Source organism: Zea mays, chromosome 4 (genome assembly GCF_902167145.1).
Source record: "Zea mays cultivar B73 chromosome 4, Zm-B73-REFERENCE-NAM-5.0, whole genome shotgun sequence".
In the NCBI taxonomy this organism is placed as follows: domain Eukaryota; kingdom Viridiplantae; phylum Streptophyta; class Magnoliopsida; order Poales; family Poaceae; genus Zea; species Zea mays.
In genome coordinates, this window is record NC_050099.1 from 30,411,049 (window position 1) to 30,424,488 (window position 13,440).

The following is a 13,440-nucleotide window of genomic DNA, read 5'->3' on the forward strand; positions in this document are numbered from 1 at the left end:
TCAACACATGTAATTATAAAGCAAATGGTCTTACTTCGGGAGGCAGGGCGATGCTGTGGAAGGTGGGGAGGCGCTCTAGGAGGCGTGCGATGGACGAGGCGACGTTGCGGGAGGTTGGCGGAGCTTCGGGAGGCGTGTGGTGGGTGGTCGTGCCCTGGCGGATGGCGCTACGGGCGGTGGTGGCTTCGATGGAGCTTCAGGAGGCGTATGGTGGGTGGCAACGCCCCGACGGATGGCGCTACGGGCGTCGACAGCTTCAGCTCCGGCGAACGTGGCATCGACGAACGAGTGTGGGCGCGACTTCTACATGGCGGTGAGGGCGGCGACGATGAACAGCTTCGGCGAGGCATGGAGCCGGGGATGGGCCGAGAGTGGGCGCGGGTCATAGGCGATGGTGGGGCGGTGACGACAGGTCAAGCGGATGCAGCATACGACATGAGAGAGAGCAAACGGGCACGTGTGGGGAGAGAAAGTGAGACAGCGTGGTCGGGCGTTGTTTCCTTAAATCGACGTATGTCCGACAACGTGTCTGGCAGATGTGGGACATAAGGATTACTAGTCGGTTGTCCATGCGTTGCGACGGCTCACAACAATAACCGCGTAAACTATCCACCAAAAAGATCTCAAGATTTTTATTGATTGTCTCCGCTCTCCGCATAATATTTTTTTATTTGACTAACTGATGTTGTTGTTTACTCCATCCAATATGTCTTAGTACAACACGACCAATGAAGGGAGCGATTAGAAGAAATTTCACAATGACCGATTGAACGAATATAGATTATAGAATGACATAATTCCACCATACATAGACCAAATAAGAGGAAGTTTGTGAGCTCAAGTTTCTAAAATAAGTCACATGAACTAAAACTTATAAAAAAGATAGATCAAAATATGGATTGGTTGCTAAAGTCAGTCATCAATAAAAATTGGATGCGCTCCATACAAATTATGGTACTTCATAACAATTACTAACATTTGAAATCAACAAATAACCTTTCCTTTTATTGCTAGCGTGACAAATCATTGTTGCTCCATCCAATTTAGCAACCTAAAACACCATGGAGTCCATTGCGCCAATGTGGTCCCAGAAACGACCTAATGCATGCAAGAGCCAAGAACACAACGGACGAGCACCCTGTGATAGTTCCCGCATGGATCTCCAAATCCTAACACATATTTTGTAGGATCCATGAGCCATCATCAGAAAAATAGAAACCACGTGTAGACAATAAATAAAGTATTAACACACCCAAATTATGTTTAGTCATTAGCACAACAAAAAACTAACACCCAAAACAAAAGCGAAACAACACAATATTTTTTGCAATGACAGAAGGATTTGTGACAAGTACATAGAAGTGGTAGAAGCATACCGAGTCGACATCGTGGTAAGGGAAAGGCAATGTAGACAGGTGATGTCGAGCCTTCGAACGTGTACCAGGCAGCAAATCAGAGACCCCCATCCCTCGCCTCCCCCACTTCTAAGGTTTCGTAGAGCAGGAAGGGAAGGGAAGGAAAGAGGCGGACATACCTGTTCGTTGCTGGATAAGGACACGACAAAGACCTAGGCATCTGGAGGCGACATAGGTAGTATACCTCTAGATACATATAGGGAGAGAGCACACAAGAGGAGAAAAAAGGCTAATCGGAGCGGCTCCAAACCGAGAGGCACCCGCACTAGGCGTCAGTCTGAGAAGGGCGAGAGAATGCGAGTGGCTTCCCAGCCCTAGACCCGCCAAGGCGACACAACAACACCACCAACTCTGTAGCATATGTTGACTGCTATCGTGCCACGAGCCTTGGTTGTCCAATATCTCAGACCTGGACTCCTCATCATCAAGATAACCTAAGCGTGGCAGGCGCCACCGTGTCCTCCTCGGAGGTACGCACGAAGAAAGGCTAGGAGTAAGACCGACTCGCCCATACTCGTGTCGACGAGCGTCGGTCGGCTCGTGGCTGCGACCGTGGGCGGGGGCAGCAGGTTGGGGAGGAAGAACAGGGTGAAGGTCGAGAAGACGAACATGATGTCCGACGACGCCGAAAACGATGGTGCGCACATGCGGTGAAACGTCCTCGTGGACGTGCAATATCCACTGCGTTGGTCGGTGTCAGGGCTGGTGTCGGACGAATACGAGGAGGAGGTGCCTGCTCTCACGCCCTCTGCCAAGAATGGGGTGGCGCGGAGACAGAGGCATGAGGGGAGAGAGAGAAGAGAAGTAGGATGGCGAATGAGGTCGCGACAACTAAGGCGAAGACCATCATTACCGTGTGGAGGTATAGATGGCCAAATGGGTCGTGTCTGATGGCCCGGCCCGGGGCATGGCCAATTTAATAGTGTCTGGGCCAGTCCCGCACGACCGTCGTGCCGTGCTTGGGCCGTAGCCTCAGCCCGTAGTGCTGGCCCGATCCGGCACGATTATTTTTTTTATTTTACAAAAAATAATATATACATATGTATAATTTATATTCAATATTAAAAACACATGAGCATAATGTTCTACTGGTTAGATAGCTTCACCCAGTGCCTCCCGCCCTTCTTCCATTAGGGCGTGGGTTTGAACCCGCCTCCTGCAGCGTTTTTTAACATTTTACGTTGATTTAACCAAATGGTCCGACGGGCTAACGGGCCGGGCCGGCATGGTCAGTAGGACGGCGTGTCGTGCGTGTGCTGGAGCTGCGGCTCGCAGGCATCGATCCTAATGGGCCCGTGCCGGGCCGCCCGTTTGGCCCTCTATATACGGAGGTGTGGTTTGGGACGTGGATGTTGCTTGCACGGAGGGGCAGGTAACCATACGCGAAGAGGAAATTGTGCAGATTTTGCAACTGCACCAAGGAATAATAAAAAAGCACACAAAGTAGTTAGTAAGGAATTAATCCCATTATTAGGAATCCAGTTATTAGCTATTTTGAATAAATCCCGAAACTCCAAACTACATGTTATCCAAAAAACTTAAAATTCCTAATAACAGACCAAAATCCCCTACACGATTAGTTACAAAAGCTTTTTGACAAGCACTTGCTGCAATTGGCCGCGTAAACCAAAAGCCTATCAATAAATAGGAACACATCCCGACAAGTTCCCAAAAAAATAAATTTGCATCAAATTGGAACTAGTAACCAATCCTAACATGGAAGTATTAAAAAAACTTATATAAACAAAAAATCTCAAATATCGCAGCGAGTTAATTTAAAATAGATGTGAGTGGTTATTTGTAAAAATATGATGTGGGACGACCGTTAAAACCGAGGTTAGCGTTAGAAATAAAGTCGAGTCCGAAAGAGAGGGTGAAAACAAATCACAAGCAAATGAAGGCGGATGACACGGTGATTTGTTTTACCGAGGTTCGGTTCTTGCAAACCTACTCTCCATTGAGGTGGTCACAAAGACCGGGTCTATTTCAACCCTTTCCCTCTCTCAAACGGTCACCTAGACCGAGTGAGCTTTTCTCCTTAATCAACGGGTCACTTAGACCCCTTACTAGGACCACCACAACTTGGTGTCTCTTGCTTGATTAAAAGTTGCTTGAGAACAAGAATGGAGGAAGAAGAAAAGAGATCCAAGCAACAAGAACTCAAATGAACACAAATATCTCTCTCTCACTAGTCACTAATTGTTTGGAGTGATTCCGGACTTGGGAGAGGATTTGATCTCTTGTTTGTGTCTTGGAGTGAAGTCTAGAGCTCTTGTATTGAATGCAATGGCTGAAAACTTGGATGCCTTGAAGTATGGTGGTTGGGGGGTATTTATAGCCCCAACTACCAAAATGGCCATTGGGGAGGCTGTCTGTCGATGGGCGCACCGGACAGTCCGGTGCGCCATCGGACACTGTCCGATGCGCCAGCCACGTCACCCAACCGTTAGGGTTCTAACGGTTTCGACCGTTGGAGCTATGACAGATTGGGGCACCAAACAGTCTGGTGCGCCTTCTGGCGCTGCTCTGACTCTGCGCGCGCTGTCCGCGCACTGTTCACGTTCACTGTTCACTTTTGCAGACGACCGTTGGCGCAGTAGCTGTTGCTCCGCATGGCACACCGGACAGTCCGGTGCTACACTGGACAGAAAGGTGAATTATAGCGGAGTGGCTTTTCCAGAAATCCGAAGGTGGCGAGTTTAGTTGATCCACCCTGGTGCACTGGACACTGTCCGGTGGCACACCGGACAGTCCGGTGCGCTAGACCTGGGCAGCCTTCGGTTTCTTTTGCTCCTTTCTTTTTGAACCCTATCTTGGACTTTATATTGGTTTGTGTTGAACCTTTGGCACCTGTAGAACTTATAATCTAGAGCAAACTAGTTAGTCCAATTATTTGTATTGCGCAATTCGACCACCAAAATCATTTAGGAAAAAGGTTTGACCCTATTTCCCTTTCAGTGTGACCTTGGGCGGGGGCAGCAGGTTGGGGAGGAAGAACAAGACGAAGGTCGAGAATACGAATGGGACGTCTGACGACGGAGAAAACGATAGTGCACGCATGCTGTGAAACGTCCTCGTGGACGTGCAATATCCACTGCGCGGGTCGGTGTCAGGGCTAGTGTCGGACGAATACGGGGAGGAGGCGCATGCTCTCATGCTCTCTACCGAGAATGGGGTGACGTGGAGACGGAGGCATGAGGGGAGAGAGAAAAGAAGTAGGATGGTGATGTATGACGAAGACAAGCTGTCATGCATTTCTCCAATAAGCATTTCTAGGTATGCATGGACCAATGGCTTGTTCTCCATCTAACTGCTTGCCTTCGTCTATTCATACAGTGAAGGTGAATGGATTTGTTTGCAAGGACCCCATGGCTGTGAACGCTGACGACTTCTTTAAGGCTGCAAAACTGGACTAGCCCAGGGACACCACCAAGAGCAAGGTGGGATCCAACGTTACTTTGATCAATGTCATGCAGCTGCCTGGACTCAACACGTTGGGAATCTCGTTGGCTCGCATTGACTACATGCCCTTAGGACAGAATCCTCCACACACACACCCACGTGCCACGGAGATCCTCACCGTGCTTGAAGGGACACTCTACGTTGGATTTGTCACCTCCAACCAAGCTGACAGAAGCAACAAGCTATTTGCCAAGGTTCTCAACAAGGGCGATGTGTTTGTATTCCCCCAAGGACTAATCCACTTCCAGTTCAACCCGGCCCATGACAAGCCAGCAGTCGCGCTCGCTGCTCTAAGTAGCCAGAACCCTGGAGCTATTACTATTGCCAATGCAGTCTTTGGATCAAAGCCACCTATCTCGGATGATGTCCTAGCTAAGGCCTTTCAGGTGCAAAAGGGTACAATTGATTGGCTTCAAGCTCAGTTTTGGGAGAACAACCACTATTGAAAAAAATAAATCAAGTTACAGTTCATTGTATGGGAATATAATGATTTATTTACATTTTACATACTACTCTATGTATTTATTTTTTCTAGACTTTCAGCCGATAATAAAATAAATGGATTGTATTTATGTACTATAATTGTAATTGTGTCCCAACTGTGGTTCTACCACCATCTCTATAATCGAAAGTGCATGTAATGTATATGGCACTCTCACGTTTCCCATTTTATTGAGATGGTTCATATATTAAGCCATCTCTAGAACGTTGACATAATTACACCACTCCTAAAATTTCACTATTATCATGAATGATTATCATAAAGAACTGTCCTTAAAGATCAAATTTCATGGGTGGATTCTTATGCCAACCGTTCCTGAAAAATAGAAGATTTCTACTCAAAAGGTGCTAGCTAGCATGGTTGAGGACCAAAAAAATTCATAGATTTTCAAATATAGTCATTAAGTGACAAGCTTTATATCAAATTTGTAAAGCCCAACAATATCTAAAACTTTATAGGTAACAACTTTTTATTTAAGACCATTTAGAGACCTAAATATATGTTTTGTCTTCGAAGAGTTGAAAATTCAGAATTTCAAATTTCATTTCTAGTGGCAGTGGGCTTTCATTTTCCACCGTCAACACTTCTATAAAAAACTCTTATATAATTATATAGTGATTTGATATTTTTATACATGGCATACCAGTAATATAAATTCAACGTTATGCTTAATTGGTCTCTGTATTACCCACTTTGTAAGAAAAACCTAAAAAGAGAAATCTCATTCCTTCATATATGTGTGTCATCTCTATTTATCATTTCATGTGGACACCCCACTTAACCAGAATAAATGGTTAACAAAAGACACTCAAATAACTTATCCATTCTTTGGAGTTTTGTTTGCTTGTGCATTAAAATAATTAAAATAATAATGCTAGTAGAAATAAAACAATGACTTGAGATGAAGTTTGAATCCTAAATTGAGAATTAGGGTTTGAAATAGAGAAGGAAAGAGAAAATACTATACAATACAAAAATAAATTTATAAATAGATAAATTTATTCCACAATAATTATTCAAATCATATACTCAGAAATTTGAGTACAAGTTCACCACAAATTTGAAATTCAAATTTAGATTCAAAAATAAGAATGAAAAGAAAATGAATCAAAAAAGGAAAAGGAAAATAAAAAGAAAAGAATAAAGACACCTAACTCGGCCGCGAGGCCGTATTTCGGCCCGTTCACTGTTACTTCGCGCGGCCCATCACTTCGTGGAGGCGTGCCGACACGTGGGGCCATCTGGCCAGCCACACACCGCGCGATACAGCAGTGTTGGCTCGTGCCGACACATGGGGCCATCTGGGCAGCCACCCACGCACGAACCCGTGGACGCCACGGTCACCTGCCCCACCTGTTAGAGAACACGATGGATCTTCTTCGTTCCGCCATTGTCGCGCTGACCGGCGGCAATCGCGCCACTCCGCCGTTTTCTGGGGGGTTGTTGGACTGGAGCACCCGAGCTATAAGGACTGGCTCCGGATGCGGTTCCCCACCTTTGCCAACTCGTCGTGCCCCAACCATTGAGCTCAATGAGGGAGAGAGAGAATCACTTCGTCGCCGTCCTCGGGCCGCCACCGGGAATCCTCGCACCGCGAACACACTGTCTGCGGAATTCGGGTCCGGGGCTTCATGTTTTTGTGAGGAATACATGTGTGGTGTTGCGGTGACTGGGGTACCGTCGGTGCGCTTAGAATCGCTCGCCTGTGTTCTTCTTCCGCCGCGTCGCGTGGACAACTGCCTCTGCACCATCAATCGCCGTCGGGTAACTACTCTACTTGCCAAGCTTTGTCTTCGCTACGTGTATTCCGGTTTAGATCGAAGCTTTAGGCGCGGGATCAGGTAATGGGGGATTCCGGCGATGGCGCTCCGCCGTGGGGGCCCTGGTCTTCCCTCCGGCCGTGGTCTGGGGGTAGGAGACGTTGTAGCCACCGTTACCTGTTAGATGTGCGGCTCAGATTGGAAACCAGTTATCGATTCGGACGCGTTCGCCTGAGACATTCGATTAGTGATCCGAGGGTAGGGATCAGATCTGGGCATTGTAAAACCCTAGCCGTTGATCTATCAACATATGCCCAGGATCAGAGGGGGAAATACATCGTTTCATTTAATTAAATCAGCATCGTTGATTCCCAATCCAACGCATAGCATCGCATACCGATTCGGGTGTGGGCTTGATATAATCAGAACCCTCGGTTGTCGATCGGACGGCTCTGAACGAAGGATACCCCTTCAACCCTGTAAAACTGCAAAAGAGACCCTATGCTATTTTAGATTCAACCCGACGTCCATTTGTGGGGCGCTCTGTGTCTTAGAGATTTTTACCTTGAGACCCCAGAGTTCCTCTAGTTTTCTGCGCCTAGCCCATGAGAGTAAGAAATCCAGGAAATTAAATAGAAAATAGATTTTTAATATATAAATAAGTGCTAGAACTTGTAAAATTTATAGAAAATTCATTTTTAGTCCTAATTACTCCATTTCAGTTTCTAAAATTTTGTAATATTATTCTCTATCACTTAGAGTCTCTGTTTTGACATGAAAACAGTAAGAAAATTTATTTCTCACTTAATCCTATTTTAAGCATATAAAACATTTTGAAATTCATAACTTAAAATCTATAACTCCAAAATTTATTATTCCTATTCCTAGGATTTTATTTTAATGTGTAGATTATTATTATGTATTTTTTACATGTTTGGTGTGATGTTAATTTTCTCTATATAATGTGCTTGTTTGTATTGTGGCGAGTAGAAGAGCCTGTGACTAAGGATCCTGGTGCCCAGCAGATAGAAGTTGCTGAGCAGGAGCTCATTGAAGGCAAGTTGTGCCCTTGACCACTTTTTACCCAATAATATTTTTCAATATCACTTATTCATGCATAGGTTTAATTTTGATGGGACCCAATAGGTCACCCTAGTCTGTTTATTCATTTTACCTTGTTTACCCCTGAATCATTTGGGTAGTTATGCTATTGCCTCACATGGTTTTGGGTTAATATTTCATTATATCCATGTTCCAATTATTTTGTTCTTCTATTTATGTTCATGTCAAGATCATTAATGTTAATTGGAATATGGAGCTTAACTTGAGAAACACGTGCCACCACAAGGGTGGAATGGGACGTCCTTGGCTGACTAATTAGGAAAGCTAGTGGAAGACTACCTTACCCGAAAAGGGCAAGGGCAGTAGGGGAGTTACATGCAAGGAGGTTCTCGGGTTGATTTTGCTGCGATGGCGGTCAGACGGGGGATTCTTGCAAGTGCTCTTCCCATAAACTGTAGCGGGTTTTCGGAAGCTAGTGGAACTTTGTAAAGGCCTCGTAGTGTTGCCCTGCCTCGCTTCCTTGGTAGAGGTGTATGGGAGTCGCGATCCCTTGGCAGATGGGTAACATGACTTGTGGGTACAGGGTACAACCTCTGCAGAGTGTAAAACTGGTATACTAGCCGAGCTCACGGTCATGAGCAGCTCAGGACTCTCGCATGATTAATTTATGAAACTTAAATTCAATTTGTCATTTGCATTGCATGGGATTATTTATTAATTTTGTTCTATTACTTTTATTAAGGTTTGGTATTTACTTACATCTGGTAACTGCTAATAAAATTTTGACCAACTAATTAAAAGCAATGCTCAGCTTTAACCCAATTGTTGATCAGCCTTACACATCACATGAACTCCCACCTTTGGTGAGTTCATGCCCACTGGTTTCCCCACAACTTGTTGAGCTATGATCATGTGTGAGCTCACCCTTGTTGTCTCATACCCCCCCACAGGAGAAGAACAGGTGGTTCAAGAGGAGCCAGACAACGAGGAGTTTGATCTGATCTAGGTGGCACTGTTTTGATATGAAAACAGTAAGAAAATTTATTTCTCACTTAATCCTATTTTAAGCATATAAAACATTTGGAAATTCATAACTTAAAATCTATAACTCCAAAATTTATTATTCCTATTCTTAGGATTTTATTTTAATGTGTAGATTATTATTATGTATTTTTTACATGTTTGGTGTGATGTTAATTTTCTCTATATACTGTGCTTGTTTGTATTGTGGCGAGTAGAAAAGCCTGTGACTAAGGATCCTGGTGCCCAGCAGATAGAAGTTGCTGAGCAGGAGCTCATTGAAGGCAAGTTGTGCCCTTGACCACTTTTTACCCAATAATATTCTTTAATATCACTTATTCCTGCATAGGTTTAATTTTGATGGGACCCAATAGGTCACCCTAGTCTGTTTATCCATTTTACCTTGTTTACCCCTGAATCATTTGGGTAGTTATGCTATTGCTTCACATGGTTTTGGGTTAATATTTCATTATATCCATGTTCCAATTATTTTGTTATTCTAATTATGTTCATGTCAAGATCATTAATGTTAATTGGAACATGGAGCTTAACTTGAGAAACACGTGCCACCACAAGGGTGGAATGGGACGCCCTTGGCTGACTAATTAGGAAAGCTAGTGGAAGACTACCTTACCCGAAAAGGGCAAGGGCAGTAGGGGAGTTACATGCAAGGAGGTTCTCGGGTTGATTTTGCTGCGATGGCGGTCAGACGGGGGATTCTTGCAAGTGCTCTTCCCATAAACTGTAGCGGGTTTTCGGAAGCTAGTGGAACTTTGTAAAGGCCTCGTAGTGTTGCCCTGCCTCGCTTCCTTGGTAGAGGTGTATGGGAGTCGCGATCCCTTGGCAAATGGGTAACATGACTTGTGGGTATAGGGTACAACCTCTGCAGAGTGTAAAACTGGTATACTAGACGAGCTCACGGTCATGAGCAGCTCAGGACTCTCGCATGATTAATTTATGAAACTTAAATTCAATTTGTCATTTGCATTGCATGGGATTATTTATTAATTTTGTTCTATTACTTTTATTAAGGTTTGGTATTTACTTACATCTAGTAACTGCTAATAAAATTTTGACCAACTAATTAAAAGCAATGCTCAGCTTTAACCCAATTGTTGATCGGCCTTACACATCACATGAACTCCCACCTTTGGTGAGTTCATGCCCACTGGTTTCCCCACAACTTATTGAGCTATGATCATGTGTGAGCTCACCCTTGCTGTCTCACACCCCCCACAGGAGAAGAACAGGTGGTTCAAGAGGAGCCACACAACGAGGAGTTTGATCTGATCTAGGTGGCGTTTCCCGGTTGACTTTTCGCTCCAAGGATGATCCTTAGTTCGTTTTATATTTATCTTTTATTTTGTAATAAGACTTCCGATATGTAATAAATACTCTGATGTTATTGTGACATTTATCTCTATACACTCTGTTATTATATATGTTGTCTTCTTGGCGCATGTATCAGATGCACCCGGCTTTGTTCCTTAAAGCCTGGGTGTTACAGTCTCTTTGCTTCTAGCACACAACGTTGATGTCGTTGGATTGTGATAGTTGCGTAAACAAGAAAAATATTTCATTGGACAACCTAATTATGCTTTTGCTACACATACTGCTTTTCTTCCGGCTAGGAACATCATGGAGGGAGTGGTAGTCTTACATGAGACTATTCATGAACTGCATCGAAAGAAGTAAAATGGGGTAATTCTCAAGATAGACTTTGAGAAGGCTTATGATAAAGTGAGGTGGAGTTTTGTTCAATAAACTTTGTGGATGAAAGGTTTCTCAGATAATTGGTGCTCTTGGATTAATGCTTTCATTAGGGGTGGTCATGTGGCAATCAAAACAAATGATCAGTTGGGACAGTTTTTTCAAATGAAAAAGGGGCTGCGACAAGGTGATCCCTTATCTCCTCTCTTGTTTAATATTGTAGTTGACATGTTGGCTATATTAACCAATAGAGCGAAACAAGTGGGTCAATTATCCGGCTTGGTGCCACAATTAGTGGATGGTGTCTTGTCGATTCTCCAATATGTGGATGACACCATTTTATTTATGGTTCACGATTTCGAGAAAGCAGTGCATATGAAAATGCTTTTACGTGCTTTTGAGTAGTTATCAGGGCTCAAAACTAATTTCCACAAAAGTGAGGTTTATTGCTGATAGTCGCCTAGAGGGGGGGTGAATAGGGCGAAACTGAAATTTACAAATATAAACACAACTACAAGTCGGGTTAGCGTTAGAAATGTAAACGAGTCCGTGAGAGAGGGCGCAAAACAAATCGCAAGCAAATGAAGAGTGTGACACGCGGATTTGTTTTACCGAGGTTCGGTTCTTGCAAACCTACTCCCCGTTGAGGAGGCCACAAAGGCCGGGTCTCTTTCAACCCTTCCCTCTCTCAAACGGTCCCTCGGACCGAGTGAGCTTCTCTTCTCAAATCAAAGCCGGGAATAAAACTTCCCCGCAAGGGCCACCACACAATTGGTGCCTCTTGCCTTGATTACAATTGAGTGTTGATCACAAGAGCAAGTGAGAAAGAAAAGAAGCAATCCAAGCGCAAGAGCTCAAAAGAACACGGCAAATCTCTCTCGCTAATCACTAAAGCCTTTTGTGGAATTGGAGAGGATTTGATCTCTTTGGTGTGTCTAGAATTGAATGCCTAGCTCTTGTAAGTGGTTGAGAAGTGGAAAACTTGGATGCAATGAATGGTGGGGTGGTTGGGGTATTTATAGCCCCAACCACCAAAAGTGGCCGTTGGGAGGCTGTCTGTTCGATGGCGCACCGGACAGTCCGGTGCACACCGGACATGTCCGGTGCCCCCGCCACGTCATCACTGCCGTTGGATTCTGACCGTTGGGGCTTCTGACTTGTGGGCCCTCCTGGATGTCCGGTGCACACCGGACATGCACTGTTCTTTGTCCGGTGCGCCAGTATGGGTGCGCCTGACTCCTGCGCGCGCAGAGCGCGCATTAATTGCGTCGCAGGTAGCCGTTGGCGCCGAATAGTCGTTGCTCCGGAGTTGCACCGGACAGTCCGGTGCACACCGGACATGTCCGGTGAATTATAGCGGACTAGCCGTTGGAGATTCCCAAAGCCGGCGAGTTCCTGAGGCCGCTCTTCCTTGGTGCACCGGACACTGTCCGGTGTACACCGGACAGTCCGGTGAATTATAGCGGAGTCGCCTCTGGAAATTCCCGAAGGTGGCGAGTTTGCGTTGGAGTCCTCTGGTGCACCGGACACTGTCCGGTGGCACACCGGACAGTCCGGTGCGCCAGACCAGAGGTGCCTTCGGTTGACCCCTTTGCTCTTTTGTTGAATCCAACTCTTGGTCTTTTTATTGGCTAAGTGTGAACCTTTAACACCTGTATAACTTATACACTGGAGCAAACTAGTTAGCCCAATTATTTGTGTTGGGCAATTCAACCACCAAAATTAATTAGGGACTAGGTGTAAGCCTAATTCCCTTTCAATCTCCCCCTTTTTGGTGATTGATGCCAACACAAACCAAAGCAAATATGGAAGTGCATAATTGAACTAGTTTGCATAATGTAAGTGTAAAGGTTGCTTGGAATTGAGCCCATATAAGTACTTACAAGATATGCATTGATCGTTTCTTTCTTATTTAACATTTTGGACCATGCTTGCACCACATGTTTTGTTTTTGCAAACTCTTTTGTAAATCCTTTTCAAAGTTCTTTTGCAAATAGTCAAAGGCAAATGAAGAGAAGCATTTTCAAGATTTGAAATTTTCTCCCCCTGTTTCAAATGCTTTTCCTTTGACTAAACAAAACTCCCCCTAAATGAGATCCTCCTCTTAGTGTTCAAGAGGGTTTTGATATATCATTTTGAAATACTACTTTCTCCCCCTTTTGAACACAATAGGATACCAATTGATAATATTCTTGGAAAACACAAAGTTTTTGAAATTTTTTGAAATAGGTGGTGGTGCGGTCCTTTTGCTTTGGGCTCATACTCTCTCCCCCTTTGGCATGAATCGCCAAAAACGGAATCATTAGAGCCCGCGAAGTGCTATCTTCCCCTTTGGTCAAAAATAAATGAGTTAAGATTATACCAAAGACGAAGTCCTTTTGCTCTCTCCCCCAAAGATGGAGAGTCTCTTGGAGCGACGGCGAAGGATGAGTTATGGAGTGGAAGCCTTTGTCTTCGTCGAAGACTCCAATTCCCTTTCAATACACCTATGACTTGGTTTGAAATAGAC

At 44.6% G+C, this 13,440-nt stretch overlaps 1 protein-coding gene across 1 annotated transcript; it reads left to right on the forward strand.

Moving 5' to 3' along the window:
- The first annotated feature begins 4,825 nt into the window (after window positions 1-4,825).
- LOC103653016 (germin-like protein 8-11) lies at window positions 4,826-5,411 on the forward strand. The gene has a single exon (XM_008679993.3). The coding sequence runs from the start codon at window positions 4,886-4,888 to the stop codon at window positions 5,321-5,323; it is 438 nt and encodes a 145-aa protein (XP_008678215.1). The 5' UTR covers window positions 4,826-4,885; the 3' UTR covers window positions 5,324-5,411.
- The last annotated feature ends 8,029 nt before the right edge of the window (window positions 5,412-13,440 follow it).

Excerpts from the sequence above, each read along its gene's own strand:
- LOC103653016 (XM_008679993.3), top strand. The coding sequence starts at position 4,886 with ATGCAGCTGCCTGGACTCAACACGTTGGGAATCTCGTTGGCTCGCATT.